Consider the following 21,646-nt stretch of genomic DNA (forward strand, 5'->3'; position numbering starts at 1 on the left):
TTGATAATCAGAATTCTGTTAAGGCCCTTAAAGAAGAACACAGAGTCTAGTAAGGAGAAAAAAGACTTTCAGAGTTTTTTTAGGTCATTTAAATGTGTTAACAGTTAGGTTACCAAAAAAACAACATTCTGTCTCTGTTTCAAATTTGAGTTAAGAATTTTTCTCCTTTTAAAAACTTTTAAAGGTCCAGCTTTTGAATAAAAAAGTCGAAATTACTCTAAAATATACGAATTCCAAATACAAGCTCCTATTTCATTTTGAATGACTTTATTGAGAACATTTTGCAAATTAGATTTTACAATTTAACATTTTACAGTTAGAAATTTTATCTGCTATTACATAAGCTGTAAACTTTTCAAAAACACTACAGAAAATCTTTTATTTCTTTGGATTTTTCTGTTCCATGTTGAGCTCCTGAGATATATTTTTTCTTTCAGCTTCATTTTCATCTTCCTGTGAAATAAATTTTAGAAAACATTAAAATATAAACTTTAGGGCATTTATCAGCTATACTTAACACATTTTAACTGCCATCTGTAGAACTATGAACTACCGTGATTCCAATAATCCTAAACACAAATGGTAAAATTATGTAACATTTAAATATTTGCAATAGGTACTGTTTTATAGAACACATTAAAATTTTCTATATGTTTTTAAAAGCAACCAATTTTAACAATGCCCTAAAAATTACTTTGGAAACACCTGCCACTGAAAAGTGTTCTTTGTAGGGGATAAGCTAGATATTTTTACTTCACTGCTTGATAAAAAACAATAAATTTAATTACTAAGACACTTCATGTGCTCCAGCATGGCATTTTTTTGTCCCATCTAGTATACTTTCTTGACAGGTGTGCCAATTTTCCAATTACTTGTACCACCATATGTTATCTGAAGATCAGTGAGGTCTAAAATAGGAAGCATGTGCATGTCAGGCTTAGAATGCTTGCAATCTTCTACAGTTTCGATTCTAAGTGGTGGCCTCATAATTCATAGCAGGTCCCTGTGGAACATGGTGAATAGATGAAGTGACATCATAATGTCTGCTTTCATAGAAATGAAGTGCATCTTGTGTTCAGTATTAAATGGTAACCTTCAAAGTATAAATAATGAGAGTCTGGAAAAATATTTCATCTTACAATTTGTAACCCATCTCATCATACATGTTCCTTCAACAACACCCAAGTACAAAAGTCTTGCTTTCCTAATATTTATGATTTATCATTTAAGATTACTTATTTTTATTAACTGACATAAAGGTACTCTTCTGAGTTAAAGCATAAACATCAATTTAAGTATTTCTAGACAACAGTAATAATTATCAGTACCATCAAACATACCACTCTATCTCTGTATCTGATGAAACCAAATTAAATAACTGAATTAAGTAATTGTTGAGCTCTACTTTGTGAATTGACTTTATTAAGTAAAAGCAAACCAAGGTATGCATATTTGTTTTCTATGACAAACTACACACTTGCCAGTAATGATTAAGGCAGGTGAAAAAAGCTTTTTTATATACTTTGTTTCTCTAAACTCAACAGAATCTGTGATTTAGACTTTGTTGACACTGGGAAAGTAGAGAAATTATCAATATTATCAACCAATCTGAATCATTATAGATACGTAGAACACCAGGAATGAGGTTTTGAGTATCATTTTGGCAATGTAACTTTGATATATTTTTCCAAGTATGATAGCCACTGTGTGTCATTTCATTTTTCCCTATTTTATCTCCAGTGAATAGATATACTCAATTAAGTTTGACACTTGAAAATTTATTAATGAACATGTGGTTTCCACTTTTAGACAAAAGTTCCTAGAGATGAAATTTTTGAGACGGACTCTGTCGCCCAGGCTGGAGTGCAGTGGCACGATCTCTGCTCACTGCAAGCTCCACCTCCCAGGTTCACGCCATTCTCCTGCCTCAGCCTCCCGAGTAGCTGGGACTACAGGCGCCCGCCACCACGCCCGGCTAATTTTTTGTATTTTTAGTAGAGATGGGGTTTCACCGTGTTAGCCAGGATGGTCTCGATCTCCTGACCTTGGGATCCGCCCGCCTCAGCCTCCCAAAGTGTTGGGATTACAGGCGTGAGCCACTGCACCCAGCCTAGAGATTACATTTTAACTACATTATAATAAAAAGTAAATCTTACTCTACACTTTCCCCTGTCTTCTTCAGGAGAGACACTGTCAGAAAGTGTTAAATTACCAGGTACGGATGGCAAGAAACTTGGTATGTAGCACTGAATTTGTCCATATGTTCCTCAAAGAAAGGTTTTATCTTCTGTATCTTATACATTCCTACCATCTAACAGGACATACTTAGTATATAGTTGTAGTCCAATCAATATTTTCTGAACTATGTGAAACAGTGGAATAATGAATGAATAAAAGGTATGCCTGAATTAATACATAATTTGGAAAAGCACAATATTGTTCTTACTTAACTATCGTAAATTAAGATTGCTAGTACTCACACTTCTAGCAATCTTAACTTACTATAACAACACTGAAAATAAAAATAAGCAAAAATGTTTGAAGCAACATGAGCCAAAATAGCCATTATCAAGCTCATACCCTTTAATTTATAAAAGAAAGATGGAGCCTTTATCACACGGACAGTCTACTAAGTTTCTGCACCATATGACTTCCCGGTTTAACATGCTTGGCTATCTAGTTTTCTCTAGCAACCTTGCTGCCCTAAGTCAAAACAGAAATGTAAAGACTTAATAATAACCCCGAGGACTAGGAGGTACTTACATACTTTGCTTTCATATTTAACTATGGATACAAGCTATTGGAACATGGTTAAATGAACTAAAAATTTGCAACTTCCATTAATTTGAATATGTTTTAAATATATGGATAAGATATATATAGATATGCCAGTTAAGTAACATTCTTAATATAATGTTTGTCTTTTTGTTGTTGAATTTTTCTTAGTAATAAAGTACAGTTTATAAATGCATGCCTTCTAACATTGACTGCTGTTCAGGTTTCACACCTTTCTTTGTGCTGAGGATTTGTCTTAAAACATCTTGCCTTTTGTGCTGTTAAGTCACTTATATAACAAATAAGAGCCAATCTCTTTCTTCCTTTTAGAAGGATAGCTGTAACCTAGGTGCAGAAAATGATTATGAAGGGGTGAAAAAGGCATTCAACTCTAACTGCTAGAGTATAATATTAAAATTGCTATAACATTATCAAAATAATAGTAATAGATTTTATCATAAATAAAAACATTAAAATTTGATCTAATAAAGCTCTAGAGAAGTCTTTTTGGAAGTGCTAACTTGTGTTTTTAACATTGAAGGTCAATTTTTGTAAGAATTTATACGCAGTTCCAGATTAATAAAAACCATTAAAGTAACTCAGACAGCAAATAAAATATAATTGATAAATGACTGCATAATAAATAAAATTGCAAAGGAAGCTTTTTAGCAAAGCATTTCTTTACTACTGGATATTATAGGTAAGCAAAAATTTCTTCTGATATACAGCAGGTTTTTTTTTTTTGTCCCTGCTGAGATAAGACATCTGTTTGTTTCCCAATGAAAGAAGACCCTGGCTACACGGATCATTTTCTTAGTGACAGCCCTGACAAGTTTGACATTTGTTTCACGAAGTGTTCTGAAACAATCGTGAAGAAAATGTACCCTTTGAGGCTACTGGAAAGTAGACAGGCTTACCTCTTAATGTTTAAACTTGCTAATTCATACTCTAAAAAAACACACTGACTGTAACAACCTTGCAGATCTGCTAGTTATATGTGAAATTTCAAGAATGTGCACTCAATTAACAGTAACACCTATAATATCAAATGACAAAATTTGGTTCCTTAGCCTTGCTCTTTTTACGTTGACAGAATTGTAGTGAGAATGGTAATTTCTAGGCACAGATGGACCATGTAATAATGGGCGGATACTCCAGGTGGCAATATGAGACTGAGTTATTCTAACACAGAAATTAAGAAAAACACTGCCATGTTTATCTTATCACTAAAAACTTGCAAGATTTTGTTTAAATGTCAGCTTGCACTATCAATTTGTGATAGAGGAGACCCTCTGTTTTTCTTTATTTATAAATGTGATTTGGTTCTCATGATAATCAGTTCAAATAATTGATGCCAATTAATAAAACCTATCCATTCTTTTCCTTCCTCTTAGGTCGTAACCAACTCCTAACAATGGCCAGCTATTTTAGCATCTGGAATTTATATCACTCAGGTAATACTTGGATACAAATTACACTCTATGAGTACAGATAACTTTATGTTTACCTTGTAGACTGCCAAGTTTAAAAGATTTCTTAAACTCTTGTAATCCTTTATATAAAAGGATTATACAAAGGGACAACTCTCCCTATTACTTCTTTATATCTTTACAGATGTTGATGTAAGTACCTTTATAATGGAGAAACATGGCAAACACCACCTTAACCAAATGGTCAAGGTTAATATCACCAATAATATATATTAACACCCTGATACGATGTATTAAAAAGGGCACGTCACCTCTGGTTTGTGGTATCCTTCCCAACAGTGTATAACCTAATTCTAATCTGAGAAAACATCAGATAAACCCTCTACAATATAATTAAACAGTAGTCTTCAAAATGTCAGGTCAGCCGGGCACGGTGGCTCACGCCTGTAATCCCAGCACTTTGGGAGGCCGAGGCAGGTGGATCACAAGGTCAAGAGACCGAGACGATCCTGGCCAACATGGTGAAACCCTGCCTCTACTAAAAATACAATTATTAGCTGGGTGTGGTGGTGGGCGCCTATAGTCCCAGCTACTCGGGAGGCTGAGGCAGGAGAACCGCTGAATCCAGGAGGTGGAGGTTGCAGTGAGCGGAGATCACGCCACTGCACTCCAGCCTGGGCAATAGAGCGAGACTCCGTCTCAAAAAAAAAAAAATGTCAAGGCTATGAATGACAAGACTTGGAACTATCACAGACTGGAAGAGACTATGGGGACATGATGACTGAATGCAGTGAGGAATCCTGGACTACATAAAAAAGGACATTAGTGAGAAAACTGGTAAAATTTAAAAATGGTTCTTAGAGTAGTAGTAGCCTCTCAAAGTTAATGTCTTGGTTTCAATAATTGGACGATGGTTACATAAAATGGCAACACTACAGGAAGCTGGATAAAAGGCAAATGGGAAATTTCTATACTATTTTTGCAACTTTTCTGTAAATTTAAAATTATTTCAAAGTAAAATGATTGAAGAAACAGAAAATAAAAATGGCTACCTAATGAAAGTTTCCTAAATTCAAATAAAGTAAAATGTATGGGCAAAGATTTTATGAGAAAACAAATGCAAGGTACCTGTAGCCTCTACACTGAAATATACAGCTATAATTAATAGTTTGCTTTCTATCATTCTACCCCAAATTCCTAAGTACCTAAAATGTTCATAATGGTGATATTATTGATTTTTATTTTATTATCTGTGCTTTGCCACATTTTCTTGCTTTCCCACTGTGAGCACAGATTACTTTCGTAATCAGAAAACATAGCTTTCTTTTACTAAGTCCCTTTATAATTTGGCCATATGAACAAACTATTTTCAGAAATAAGTAAGAGTTATAAGACTCTACGATTACAAAGAGAAGATGTCACTTGTTTTTATTTTACCAAATATGTTCTTCATAGCAGGCAAACATACATGGTGGTACCACAGTAAAATGAAGTGAGATGGTGCAGACACGCACTAACTTAAAATGTTTCTATATTCTTACGATATTTTCTTTAGATTTTAAATATTCTTTTTACTAACCAGAGAAGGAACAGTTATTATAACTGGATCCAAATTAATAGTCAGAATTATCTCTATACTTTAATAATGTTTCTTTTAAAAGTGTAAGAATATATAGCTTTTAGGGAAAAAACATGTAGACACTCAACCTGTTCTAACTGTTGGTAGCTATGGAACAAGTGTAGAAAAACAGATACACTACATCGTTTCAATCTGTGGTCAAAAAAACTACATTCTTTTATTCATTTAAAAACATATGCTAGATATATAACTCTCAACAGCATTTAAAACTGTGTTTTTAATACAGAAAATATGCTAGTGCTGCACAATGAAGAAAGAATTTATCTTAATAACTGGAAAAATACTGACGATAATGAAAATGTTTTAGGCAAAATGAGCACACTTTATGCTTCAGATCGAAATTAGAGTTTTTAACGTTTTACAGTTCCACCATAATTCTTTAAATGGTGCATTTACCTCATAGTAATAAACACTTGGATCATTAAGTAAAGTGCGAAATGTGTGTGATATGCTACATTTAACAACCTTTGGCCTTTTTTTTTCTATACTTCTGCATTCAGTTTTCCAATGCATTGAATAAGCAATGGAAGACCACAATTAAATTTCCTGACATTGCATATTTGAGATTCTTATTTCATTTAATACAAAAGGCAATTAATATACCATTTTACAACTGAATTCCAACTTTAGTGAGCCATGATAGATGCTGAAATGAACTTACAAGAAATGCTTAATTAAATTTACTGTAAAAAGCATAAGAATTTTTTTCGTATGACACAAGTTGCATATTTAATTAGAAATTCTAAGGCTATATTATGAAATTAAAGTAACTTGGGATGTTCTTAGTAAACTCAGCTCAAACACATATATCATTAAGTAGAATAGAGCTCTTTTTAAAAACCTTACCTTTTTTCTCTATCTAGTGATGCAAACAAAAGATAATCAAAGAGATCTCCCTTTAATACTGCAACATTTCATTCGTTATTTATTAATAGCAAATATTTTTTAAATAGCAAATAAGATAGAAAAAGGGCAGTAACAAATTTCTAATTTCATGTATGGGAATACATAAATATTTCTTTTCTTGAGCAATCACTTCTGTCTCCAATTCATGATTCTGGAGCAGATTGAGTAGAGTAAGTTTTCAGCTCCTCCTGTAACTTTTTACTTCTTTGTGGCAGCTTTTCGTAGCCAAGAAATAGGGCAGTGGTGGTGTGTGCCTGTAATCCCAGCTACTTGGGAGGCTGAGGCAGGAGAATCACTTGAACCCAGGATGTGGAGGTTGCAGTGAGCCGAGGTTGTGCCAATGCACTCCAGCCTGGGCGACAAGGGCGAAACTCCATCTCAAAAAAAAAAAAAAAAAAAAGACTTTGGATTTCCATGTATGACCTGGGATCAGGAGGGACTCTCTCTGATCTGGGGAAAAAAAGGCCCTAAGGATTGGCACAGCCATCTGAAGAGGGCATATTTACACTAAAGGCAACAAAGACCAGTGAATGAAAAGTAACAGTGGCAAACTAGGATAAAGAAAGGAAAGGAAATGAATGATGAATGATAAGCATGAGTTAGGGTAGACTCTTAATGGGCACAATCCCAATTCTATAAATTTATATATTTCCATAAACATGAAAAGCTACAACTTTTATAATGGATATTTTTAGGTGTTTAAGACATCTGGCCAGGCGCCATGGCTCACACCTGTAATCCCAGCACTTTGGGAGGCCGAGGTGGGTGTATCATCTGAGGCCAGGAGTTTGAGACCAGCCTGGCCAGCATGGAGAAACCCCATCTCCACTAAAAATACAGAAAATTAGCCAGGTGTGGTGGTGCATGCCTGTAGTCCCAGCTACTTGGGAGGCTGAGGCACAAGAATTGCTTGAACCTGGGAGATGGAGGTTGCAGTGAACCAGGATCGTGCCACCGCACTCCAGCCTGGGAGACAGAGCAAGACTCTGTCTCAAATAAAAAAAAAAAAAAAGACATATTTAAGATATGGTGCTAATCTGAAGGGGCTAAGAATACTGTAACAGCCTTTTCTGACAGGTGAATTCTTTTATGGTGAGTATGTTTGATAACCCTGACGAACTTACGGTCTTGACAATAGAAAATTTTCCTTTGGGTAGTAAACTACTAATATCTGGGAAATATGCATGAAGTGTATGCTAGAAATCTATATTAGAGGCTCCTACATTGGTAACTCCTTCATTTATAATATTTTCATTTAAAAGTTATAACCTGCTTTTGAAATATTTAGGCAAAAATAATATCTAAAAATGTTATCTAAAATCTAAATATTTTTATTTAAATAAAAATATAATATTTTTATTTAAATAAAAATATTATATTTTTATTTAAATAAAAATATTATATTTTTATTTAAAGGTTATTACCTGCTTTTGAAATATTTAGGCAAAAATAATATCTAAAAATGTTATCTAAAATCTAAAAATAATATCTAAAAATGTTCAAGATAGGCAAGATCACTAGTCAAACTACAGTTCCATACTCAGATTTTTCAGATTGAATAAAAATCAGTGATTGGCCCAATACAATTTTCAGAGACATAAACGACTAAAAATTACTCAGCAATAACTCAGTTTATCATACACACACAAAAATCAAGTATATTACTTATTCATTAATATAAGCAATAATCATGAATTGTTTAGGATTGGCCATTGCGGAAACAATGCCTTCTTTAATAGAATATGACAGCATTTTGTTTATCCTTCTCACTGGACAATGAAAACTTTTTTTTTTTTTTGAGACGGAGTCTCGCTCTGTGGCCCAGGCTGCAGTGCAGTGGCGCAATCTCGGCTCACTGCAAGCTCCGCCTCCCGGGTTCACGCCATTCTCTTGCCTCAGCCTCTCTGAGTAGCTGGGACTACAGGCGCCCGCCACCACTCCCAGCTAATTTTTTTGTATTTTTAGTAGAGACGGGGTTTCACCGTGGTCTCGATCTCCTGACCTCGTGATCCGCCTGCCTCGGCCTCCCAAAGTGCTGGGATTACAAGCGTGAGCCACCGCGCCCGGCCTGGACAATGAAAATTTTAATACAACACTCAGCGTATTGTACCAAACTTAAAACTTGTATTGAGAGGAAAATTTTTTTTTTTTTTGCTTAGTCAGGCCCTAAAATTAAGTTTTACCAAACTTCTATACTGCCATTAAAAAAAGTCGTAACATCTCTATTCAATAAATGGTGCTGGCAACTGGCTAGCCATATGCAGAAGAATGAAACTGGATCCCTACATTTCACCATATGCAAAAATTAACTCAAGATGTATTAAAGATTTAAATGTAAGACCTCAAACTATAAGAATCTTAGAGCAAAACCTAGGAAACACCATTCTGGACATCTGCCTATGGAAAGAATTTATGGCTATGTCCTCAAAAGCAATTGCGACAAAACCAAAAATTGACAAATGGAACCTAATTAAACTCAAGAGCATCTGTAGAGCAAAAGAAACTATAAACAGAGTAAACAGACAACCTACAGAATGGGAGAAAGTATTCACAAACTATGCATCTGACAAAAATCTAACATCCAGAATCTATAAGAAACTTAATTCAAAAAGCAAAAAACAAGTGACTCAATGAAAAAGTGGGTGAAAGACATGAACAGACACTTCTCAGAAGACATACAAACAGCCAACAAACATATGAAAAAATGCTCAACATCACTAATTGTCAGCAAAATGCAAATCAAAAAGATATTATCTCTTTTGAGATGGTTATTCATTGATACCATTCAATACCAGTCAGAATGGCTATTATTAAAAAGTCAAAAAACAACGATGCTGGGAAGGCTGCAGAGAAAAGGGAATGCTTATACACTATTGGTGGGAATGTAAATTTTTTCAGCCACTGTGAAAAGTAGTTTGGAGATTTATCTAAGAACAGAACTACTATTAGACCCATTAATGCCATTACTGGGTATATATCCAAAAGAAATAAATCATTCTACCAAAAAGACACACACATTTGTATGTTCATTGCAGCACTGTTCATAATAGTGAAGACATGGAATCAACCTAGGTGCCCATTAATGGGGGACTGGATAAAGAAAATGTACATATATACCATGAAATACTATGCAACCTTTAAGAAGAATGAAATCATGTCCTTTGTAGCAACATGGATGCAGCTGGAGGCCTAAGTGTATTAACTCAGGAACAGAAATCAAATGCCACATGTTCTTACTCATAAGTGGGAGCACATTGGGTACACAGGGACATAAAAATGGCAATAATAGACACTGGAGACTACTAGAATGGGGAGGGAAGGAGGGAATAAGGGTTGAAAAACTAACTACTGGGTACTAGGCTCATTACCTGGGTGATGGGATGAATCACACCCCAAAACTCAGCATCACACAATATACCTATCTAACAAACCTGCCCATGTACCTCTTGAATCTAAAATAAAAGTTGAAAATTTTTTTTTTTTTTTTTATTATACTTTAGGGTTTTAGGGTACATGTGCACAATGTGCAGGTTTGTTACATATGTATCCATGTGCCATGTTGATTTCCTGCACCCATTAACTCGTCATTTAGCATTAGGTGTATCTCCTAATGCTGTACCTCCCCCCTCCCCCCACCCCACAACAGTCCCCGGAGCGTGATGTTCCCCTTCCTGTGTCCATGAGTTCTCATTGTTCAATTCCCACCTATGAGTGAGAACATGCGGTGTTTGGTTTTTTGTCCTTGCGATAGTTTACTGAGAATGATGTTTTCCAGTTTCATCCATGTCCCTACAAAGGACACGAACTCATCATTTTTTATGGCTGCATAGTATTCCATGGTGTATATGTGCCACATTTTCTTAATCCAGTCTATTGTTGTTGGACATTTGGGTTGGTTCCAACTCTTTGCTATTGTGAATAGTGCCGCAATAAACATACGTGTGCATGTGTCTTTATAGCAGCATGATTTATAGTCCTTTGGGTACATACCCAGTAATGGGATGGCTGGGTCAAATGGTATTTCTAGTTCTAGATCCCTGAGGAATCGCCACACTGACTTCCACAATGGTTGAACTAGTTTACAGTCCCACCAACAGTGTAAAAGTGTTCCTAGGCCGGGCGCGGTGGCTCACGCTTGTAATCCCAGCACTTTGGGAGGCCGAGGCGGGCGGATCACGAGGTCAAGTGATCGAGACCACGGTGAAACCCCGTCTCTACTAAAACTACAAAAAATTAGCCGGGCGTGGTGGCGGGCGCCTGTAGTCCCAGCTACTCGGAGAGGCTGAGGCAGGAGAATGGCGTGAACCCGGGAGGCAGAGCTTGCAGTGAGCCGAGATTGCGCCACTGCACTCCAGCCTGGGCGACAGAGCGAGACTCCGTCTAAAAAAAAAAAAAAAAAAAAAAAAAGTGTTCCTATTTCTCCACATCCTCTCCAGCACCTGTTGTTTCCTGATTTTTTAATGATGGCCATTCTAACTGGTGTGAGATGGTATCTCACTGTGGTTTTGATTTGCATTTCTCTGATGGCCAGTGATGAGGAGCATTTCTTCATGTGTTTTTTGGCTGCATAAATGTCTTCTTTTGAGAAGTGTCTGTTCATGTTCTCTGCCCACTTTTTGATGGGGTTGTTTTTTTCTTGTAAATTTGTTTGAGTTCATTGTAGATTCTGACTTCAAACTATACTACAAGGCTACAGTAACCAAAACAGCATGGTACTGGTACCACAACAGAGACATAGATCAATGGAACAGAACAGAGCCCTCAGAAATGATGCCACATAGCTACAACTATCTGATCTTTGACAAACCTGACAAAAACAAGAAATGGGGAAAGGATTCCCTATTTAATAAATGGTGCTGGGAAAACTGGCTAGCCATATGTAGAAAGCTGAAACTGGATCCCTTCCTTACACCTTATACAAAAATTAATTCAAGATGGATTAAAGACTTATATGTTAGACCTAAAACCATTAAAATCCTACAAGAAAACCTAGGCAATACCATTCAGGACATAGGCGTGGGCAACGACTTCATGTCTAAAACACCAAAAGCAATGGCAACAAAAGCCAAAATCGACAAATGGGATCTCATTAAACTAAAGAGCTTCTGCACAGCAAAAGAAACTATCATCAGAGTGAACAGGCAACCTACAGAATGGGAGAAAATTTTTGCAACCTACTCATCTGACAAAGGGCTAATATCCAGAATCTACAATGAACTCAAACAAATTTACAAGAAAATTTTTTTTATTAAGTTGATAGAAGGGGAAAATTGCTTCTCATTCCCTTTTTATTTGCATTTTGAATAAAAAGGAATATATTTTCATCTGTTATTAGAATTTTTTTTCTATAAATTGCCTTTCCTAAATTTTCTGTACTTTCAAAAATTAAATTGAACTTTTAATTTTGAGATCATTGTAGTTCACATGCAGTTGAAGAAATAATACAGAGATCCCTTGTACCTTTTACTCTGTTTCCCTCAATGGTAACATCTTGCAAAGCTGTAGTGTAATCTCATAACCAAGATACCCACATTGATAAAGTCAAGAATGTAGTTTTCCTAATTTTTGCCCACTTTCCTATTGTGGTAATCATCTTTATTATGATTGGCTTGAATATTTTCTTTGAAAATTAAGAAAATCATTTCATATGTATTAAATATATATTTTCTCTCAGAAAAAAAAACAGAAAAATAACAATCATCATCTTTGGCCATTTAATTGACATCACAATAAAAAGTAGGCGAAAATACTAAAAATATAATTTTATATTTCCTTTGCTGAGTCTTGATGTTCTAGGCAAACCATGGCACACGTTTACCTATGTAACAAACCTGCACATTCTGCACCCTAGAACTTAAAAAAAATAGTTATAGATCATATCATATCAAAAACCAAAAACAAATAGAATTTATATAAATGGCATTGTAACAATCTTAACATCACTTTAGAATAAATAACAGATATTTAAAAAATGAAAGGTAGCAAATTTTCTTAAGGAAAATAATATTACCTACATAAGAACTTGATTTCACTGACACAAGTTTATAAGATTCAGAGTGAAAACTATAATTTGCATTAAGATACAAAATAGCCTGATTTAAATATTTCAATACTTAAAATCTTTTAATATTATTACTTCTGAGGCCAGATAAACTGTAAATAGTTTAAACTGACAATTTTGAGACTTAAGAAACAACTCAGTATCTAAATAACAAAATATTTAGATAATAGATTTTCAGTTAGGAAATTTAGAAACTGTTTAATACAAGATGTCTTCAGTGTACAATACCCTTGTAAGCACAATGATGTCAAGGTATTCATTTCAAAAGCCAGTCAAATTCATAGATGGACTGTAAACAACTATGACATATATGGAACACCTCTATTATTCTCTTATATTTCTCCTTAGAGACATCAAGTCATAGAACATTAAAGGTGAAAGAGTCCTAAGATATCTTATTTAAATCCCCATTGTATGTATGAAAATACTAGATTGACAAAAATATGAAATCAATTTCTTCACCAGATTTTAAAACTGCTTAGTGACTTAAAAATAAAACAACTTCCCAAGCTGTCTTCCAAACTCAAATGATTTAAAACTACTTTGTTAAAGTAAAATAAAAAAAGTAACTTCATAGTGGAGAAAGCTGAAAAATACTACCTTGACTGATGGACCAAGGCTAACATCACTAGAAATGTACAGTATGTATACCGACATCATGTTCCCCTGCTCTGATGCACAGAGAAGCAACATCACCTATGATCTATGGTAGCCTTCCCATTAAGGCACAAACTCCATCTAATCATGAGAAAATATTAAGCAAACCCAAATTGTGGGACATTCTACAAAATAACTGAAGAGTACTCTTCAAAAGTGTCAAGATCATGAAAGGCAGGGAAAAAGTAAAGAATTGCCACAGACTGGAAGAGACTGAGGAGGCACAATGACAAAATGAAACAGGAGATCCTGGATTGAATCTTGGTCCAGAGAAAGAACACTAGTGGCAAAACTGGTAAAATACAAATAAATTCTACAGTTTATTTAACAGTATTGTATTAAGATTAATTTCTTAGGATTGAGAATTGTTATATGCTTATATAAGATGTTAACCTAAAGAGAAGTTGGGTAAAGGGTCTATCAGAACCCTCCATCCTATTTTTACAACTCTTTTAAATCTAAAGTTATCTCAACAAAAAATAAAACCAGACAAACATCTAATTTTTGTTAGATGATTTAGAAGCACATTTGATTCCAAGTACTATAAACTTATCTGCCAAAATAATGTGCAGGGGCAATCAGAGTTATGGAAAATGGGGTTTCAGTATTTTCTATGATACGGACAGCTCATTACAGACTCCACACTATAAATGAGTATTTACTGCCAGCTAGTAGAATCATACAGTCATTCAGCAACACTGAGTGATGCCTAACACACGATATTCATTGTCATGTTTTTAAACTCATGCAGTTTAAGAACCATTAGAAAATTATTCAACTGTAATATGGTAAAAATGTAATATGATCCGTTTTTATTTCTTCAACTGTAGTTTCTTTGGGAGGTGGATGTCCTTATTAATATGGGCATTTTATCTCAGTACATTTAATCAAGGGCTTCAAAACAATGTCTACTACATAGGGAAAAAGAGGTACTTAAGAAATTTCTCCATAGAAGCATCATTTGATCTAGGATGGACTGAATTAAGAATAAAATGTCAAAACAAAGTAAAAATATTTGGCAATCAACACCTATTTTTTTGGGGGAACCCACTGACAGACTTTATTGTATTGATCAAATAGTGTTCTCATTTTAGAAGAGTTTGGAATACATTTAGTCCTTTGACTCATATTAGACATTTTGTCTTTTTAAGATGATATTAACTCTTGAAGTCACGTCTATTCCTAGAATCCTTCCTTTCTTCCTCCCTCAAAAATTTATTGAACAATGATTGTGTGCCAGATACTAAGCAAGGTGTTGCAGAAAAATATGAATGAGACGTTTTATTGCCTAGAAGATCTCATGCTCCAGTGTGGTAGACAGGCATGCAAATAATCACAATGCAATGGAGAAAGTATATAATAAAGTGCATCAGGTATACATGGAGGTGATAAAGATAACTGAACCATGACAATATATAAGGACAGTATTTTTATGATTACTATGCTACAGAGTTCGGTTATGATATCAAAATAATATACCCTTCCTCATGCCCAAAGGTGAGTATTGTGAATCTTTAAAACAAATACTTCGCAATGTAACTTATACGGCTCTTTTAATGTAAACTCAACATCAAGGACTATATGCTTTGGAACTAAACTTAAGTGTAGAAAGTGAATTTCTTTTTTCTTTTTTTTTTTTCTGAGACAGTCTTGCTCTATGCTCAGGCTGGAGTGCAATGGCGTGACTTCTGCTCACTGCAACCTCCGCCTCCTGGATTCAGCAATTCTTCTGCCTCAACATCCCGAGTAACTGGAATTACAGGCGCCTGCGACTACACCCGGCTAATTTTTGTATTTTTTAGTAGAGATAGGGTTTCACCATGTTGGTCAGGCTGGTCTCAAACTCCCGACCTTAGGTGATCCGCCGCCTCGGCCTCCCACAGTGCTGAGATTACAGGCATGAGCCACCACGCCCGGCCAGAAAGTGAATTTCTAAAACTTTACTACCAAGTGAACAGATTAAGTTGCCTCAAATATCCTTATTTCAAATGGAATGTTATTTTCCCCAGAGTGAACCCATTAATCTTCACAGTTTTACTGGAAAGTAATAGCTCATTAGACATCTAAGTAACACATCTCTTATGGCACATTAATTTTTCATGGATTAAAACGAAATTGAATTTGCTTCAAGAAAAATTTAAAATACTATTTTAGAAAATTTCGCACAAAAAAATTCCTCAATAGTCGCACTTTATTATCAGTGTCAAAAATAACGTCCCTATTTTCACTATTTCCACATCAATGGAGGGAAGAATATTCTAAGTAAAGGGAACAGTGGGAAGGGTAAGTCAGCCAAAGCCCAGTGAGAAAGAGCAAAGTAGTGGAAAATAACACAGAAAGGTTGGGAATTCTGCTTTTCTGGTTCTAGCATTACACAGTGCTCATGGTTGGTTACTTCTGACATACTTCGTATTTGTTGTTTCTTCTATACAATTGTGTAGTGGAGGAAATTTGGGCTTTGTTGTCAGTGACTGGCAAACCTAGATGCAAATCCTAACTTTGATACCTACACTACCTAAAAATACTTTGAAGAAATCACTTAAACTTTTAGAACCTCGTTTTCTCATCTATAAAATGGCAGTAACTATTTTTGATGACTAAAATTATTAAATAAAATATGAGGAGCCTAGCACAAATCCTGGCCCACAGAAAGCACAATAAAGTCTATTCTTTCCTCTTTCTAGGCTTAACTTTACGACAGTTTTTAATCATTAATGACATACTGCTGTAGTGAAGATAGGTACCTACAGATAGATAGTAAGGATCCTCTTCAAAAACAGTGCTTTTTTTTTTTTTAGCTAAATAACCATCATTATGTTATTAAATAGAAGCCAGTTCTACCTATGTCACTCTAATTTCTTGATCTTGCAATTTCAACTGTTTGTATTATTCACAGACAATATAATTGTATTATTCATAGACAGCAAGAATAAATAAATTGGGTGAATGATTACATTTAAAGACATTTGTTCCTAGGTAGCAATGAGGAAAAGGCTATTAATTAAATAATTCCTCCAAGTCACACCACGGGCATTTGATTAGCATTTTTAACTGAAGTTCTTCCCAGAGTTACTCTATAGTCTACATGATGTTATCATTGTAGAGAATGTAAACTAATGCTCTTTCTCTCTGAATAAAGCAATAATGTTAGCATGATAGTCCAACTGATACGAAAACAATATTGGGAATCTAGGTAGGACCAATATAGGTCTAGGTAGGACTATTATTTAGAAGACAGATTTGGTACAGAAATTAGACAAATATAGTTTATTAAATTGACTTAAGACCTTTTTAGGCATATAGTTGCTTAAAAGAAAGCAGGCCATATTCTTACAAATACAAAGCATTTTTATCTTTGTATCTTTGATTTTTAGAAATACTGACTATTGGAATTGGAAGAGAAATTAAAAGTAATTTAATTCACCTTCTTGAAATGATGTTTATATGTTGTTTTTCTTTTATATATGCAAATGTACAGACACACACACACACATACTCAAGTGGATGTGATTTTAAATTGAGGAACTCTGTATACGTAATGGTAAATATCAGTATTCCTTAATATAAATACAATAGTAATTATTTAGTAAATAGTCCAAGTCATAGCAATGAAGTTTCACTTACAAGTCACAGCAATGTAAATTCCATATAAATAACCTGGTTAAATCCATTAGTTTCTTTCAAATGTGTTTGTCTATCATTATCATGGTAGACCCTATTGGAGACATGAACTGATTCTGGATAAGTCATATATGGAAGCCTACAGGGGAGCTTCTGGGAAAGTATTCCTTATTCTTAAAACACACACACACACACACACACACACACACACACACAAACACACACACACACGACAGGGACCACTTCCATAGGCTTGCCTGTATGTATTATAATGTGAGGACACAATACTTCGAGACCCTGTAGCCATCTTGTGGCCATGGGAGTAAGTCTAAGGTTAAAAGTCAACACACTGATAATGTGAGAAAACAAAGTCTTCTTTAATTAATCCTATAACCACCCAACTTTCTCAATTTTGAATATACAGGGTATGAAATATTAAAAGTAGGTGGGTTTTCTGTTAAAGAATCCTTACCAATGACAACATTGGCCTCTTAAATTTCTGCTAGTTCTATGAGTTTTTCCCTAGGTTTAATGCTGTCCTTAGAACTCAGCTATCCTTTGATAATAGTTATCTGGAGATGACTCTAAATGGCCACAAATGCCAACTACTTTATGATGACTTTCCCACTTATATCTTCAGCCCTCACATCTATACCATGCTTTAAACTCATATTCCAATTGCTACTTGTCTCCATTAAATTTTTAATAAAGACCTCAAACATACCATGTACAAAGCCAAATTCTTGATTCCCATCCCTCCACTTCCCCTACCCCCACTAAAAAAGCCTCATACCTCTCTTGGTCTATAACACTCAGTTGTTCAAACACAAACTCTAGGGGTCAATCCTTAATTCCTTCCTTTCTCTTATACTCTATAGCCAACTCCTGTTGTCTTTATCACCCAAGGGTATCTAAAATCTGTCTAGTGCTTTCTATCTCCACTGTTACCATCTTAGTTCAAGCTATCATGTTTCTTGCCTGTGGATTAATCCAATAGCTTCCTGATCAGTCTCCTTGCTTTGGTTTTATAATTGTATACCTATTCTTTATATAGGAGGCAGTAATCTTCGTAAGACACACATCACATCACAATCCACCCATGCTTGAAATGCTCTAGTAGCTTTGTATTTAGGGTAAAATCCAAACTACTGCAATGACCTAGAAATTACATCATCAGGCCCTTCTCACCTTTCTGGCCTCACTGAGTTCTCCAATCTGCTCACAAGTTCAGTTTCCTCATCTGGCTCCAAACATGCTGCTCTTCCCTCTGATTCCTGAACAAAGTGCACTAGGTGTTTCCTCTACTTTGATTTTGTATGGCTCATTTTTCTTGTCATGCAGGTATCAGTGAGTGAGGAGTTCTTTGACTTTATGCACAAAATCTGCCCTTCCTCCATCACTCAGATTGTTTTCCACAACATTTATTACAATAAAATGATCATCTACTTGGTTATTTACAGATTGTCTGTCTTCCTTACTAGAGTGCATGCTCCACGACAGCAGATTTTCTGTTTTTCTTCCTACAATATCCTTAGAAGTTTGTCTTATTCCTATCATATTGTAGCCTTTCAATGAATAGTTCTTATGAATAGTTCTTGGATATATGAATGAATTCCTTACTATATAGAAGCATGGGAATCAAGTAAATAATAATTTTGACTTTTTGAGTACTTCCTAAATATATACAAAATATATTACGAATATATTATTGTATATTATTAAAGGCTTGTATTTACATTTGTTATTTATAATCCTCACAAAAGCCAGGCAAGATAAATATTATTGTTCCTATGTTCCAATGAGGAAATTGAAGATTGGTGACACTCAGGAACTGCCCTTGGTCACATATCCAAAAATATTAGAGGAGACAGGATTACAAACTCAGCTCTGATTATAAAAAATATTCTCTTTTCAATATACCATATATACAGTTAGAATTGCTCATGATCAATAAATTTTAAAAGTTTCACATACTTTTGCAAAAAAATTCAATTTTTGCTCAATGGATACTGACCAGATTATTATTGTTATTTTAAAAGGTCCTAAGTCTATCTTGCAGTACTGATCAAAAGCAATTTTCAAATCCAAAACAGCTTGACAGTTCTGCTACCTGAAGATTATTTACGAAAATTTTGGTAAACATATTAACTCTCCTTCTAGTTTTTCTACTATTCTGAAAATATTTAGGATTTATTGTGGTATACTTCTTAAATCTCATGAGGATACAGAAATAGAAGAGGAAAAAGGTATATTGGAAAAATGTACAAGGATCAGCTTCTGAGGAACATAAAATTCTGTCATTACCTTGGAATGACTGTTCTTATGTCTTAAAATACACTCATATAGTGGCTTTCTCAATTCTTTAACAGCTACTTACAAAATGAGTTATTTTCCAAGCAAGAAAAAAATGGCCTTTATTTGTAAGAAGAAGAATCACAAGCCTCTACAGAGCCAGGGCCATGCAGGACCCTTGGGGCTCTTGGGAACACTGATAGCTCAAACTCGAGTCTTAAAGGAAAATCCCAGAATACTATTAAAATGACTACAAATCTCTGACACAATGCTGCGGTTAAGAACAACAACAACAAACATGAAGTTATAAATTTATTTATTTTGAGACAGGGTCTTGCTGTCACCCAGGCTGGAGGGCAGTGGTGTGATCACGGCTCACTTCAGCCTCAACCTCCTGGGCTCAAATGATCCTCTGGCCTCAGCCCCCCAAGTAGTTAGAACTATAGGTGTGCACCACCACAACCAGCTAATTTGTTTTTACTTTTTATAGAGATGGTGGTCTCACTATGTTGCCTAGGCTGGTTTCAAACTCCTGGCCTCAAGCCATCCTTCCACCTCGGCTTCCCAAAGTGTTGGGATTACAGGCGAGAAACACTGTGCCTGGCCTGAAGTTATAAATTTAAATATATAAAAATGAGAAAATACATAGAAGTCAATGACTTCACAGTGACATTATGTGGCAACCACATTGTTCAATAAAAATATTTTAAATGTTTACAAAGTGCTATTTCTCATAATATAGATGTTCAACAATTACTCAGAAAATTTAAATTTATATTTCACCACTGCATTATGACAGGCATTTTTGTCTAAGATTCTATTTTGCTTTTCTTATTTTTAAAATCATTGATATATTTTTTATTGTAAACAGAAAACCCATTAAGACAGTGTAGTTCTTTTAATTTTCTTTTAAAGTAGAAAATAAACTGTACTTGAATGTTTGTACACTTCAAACTTTCAGGATTGTTTGAAACCTTGCTAACATATTGAATTTCAAAAGACTGATTAAAGCAGGAATACAGGCAAACCACAGTAGACATTTGAGACTTTGATACCAGTTTTAACTCTTAGAATCTAAGTAGCCTGAATCATTGTTGGAGGACTCAGCACAGAAATGATATACCCCATAATTAATTTGTGTTACATGTTTCACACACACCACAAACAGCACAATAAATATCTAATAGTATGCTGATTTCTAGAAAGCTGTATAGAAAACTTGGTAACATTCTGCTTTCTGGAAAAAATAGAGGATTGTAATATACAAATAAATCTCTATGCATTATTTAAAGTAAGATTTACTTAAAAATTTAATGATGCAAATGAAAGAATGAGAAGAAAGAAATAAAAATTCCCACTTCCTCGCTCTTTCCTTTCCTTCTTTCTTCTTTTATTCATTCAGTAGTTATGTCGTGAATTCTTATAATATGCCATATGTTCAGGACAGGGAGGAGAATAGAGGTGATTTCTATTCTCTAGAAAATTATACACTCGAAAGGCAAACCTGTGTTCAATTTATGCCTCCGTTCTTTATAACCAGCTAACACAGAAACCTTCATGTTTCTTTAGCATATCAAATTATTTTGCTATAAAATGTTTCCTGCACAACAATAACCATAACTATAACCAGTAACGATAACCATAAGCATTTTAATACTTATTGTAGCTCTCTTGGATGTTCCTTCCCCATCCCATTCTCCTCCCTTCCGTCTTACCAGATCTGACCAATACAATGAATTGAATATTAATCACTCCCTGGCACATTGTTACACCTCAACATCTCATATGAATGTATGATGCTATGTAAATCTTCCATGACTTGCAATGTATTTTCAACATTACATGTATATATTTATCCATGTTATACTTAATATAACATATATGTTTTTCATCTCAAAAGCTAGCCTCACACACTAGAAGCATTCAAGTTAAAGTAACAATAAATATATCACTATTATTTAATCTTGTTTTAGAGATGTTAGCTAACACAAGCAGAAAAGAGAAAGATATGAAGTATAAAAATTGTAAAAGAAGAGGTGAAACTATCCTTACCTGCTGTATACTTCGAAATATAAAAAAAAATTAATTGAAACACTATTATAAACAAGATAATTCAGTGAGAATCTCTATTCATACGTGAGGAAAATCATCAGTAGATAACAAAAAATAAAACTACAGATTATTCAAGACAACTTTTAAATTCTGTATCAGCATTCTTTTATTTATCTCCCTAAATTTCAAGACTGATTAAAAGGAATACTGCCC

The 21,646-nt window shown here is 34.6% G+C and overlaps 1 protein-coding gene across 5 annotated transcripts in view; it reads right to left on the minus strand.

Moving 5' to 3' along the window:
• Window positions 1-250: 250 nt before the first annotated feature.
• Window positions 251-21,646, minus strand: part of PHF14 (PHD finger protein 14) — a 204,772-nt gene continuing 183,376 nt past the window's right edge. For 4 of the 5 annotated variants that reach the window (XM_055272581.2, XM_063637062.1, XM_055272580.2 and 1 more), the window contains one exon: window positions 251-453. In XM_055272581.2, coding sequence (XP_055128556.1) covers window positions 379-453 — 75 coding nt within the window. In that variant the 3' untranslated portion in view covers window positions 251-378. The remainder of the gene's footprint in view (window positions 454-21,646) is intronic. The other variant, XM_063637061.1, reaches the window with a different exon arrangement.

The sequence above is a fragment of the Symphalangus syndactylus genome, chromosome 3 (genome assembly GCF_028878055.3).
Source record: "Symphalangus syndactylus isolate Jambi chromosome 3, NHGRI_mSymSyn1-v2.1_pri, whole genome shotgun sequence".
Lineage (NCBI taxonomy): Eukaryota > Metazoa > Chordata > Mammalia > Primates > Hylobatidae > Symphalangus > Symphalangus syndactylus.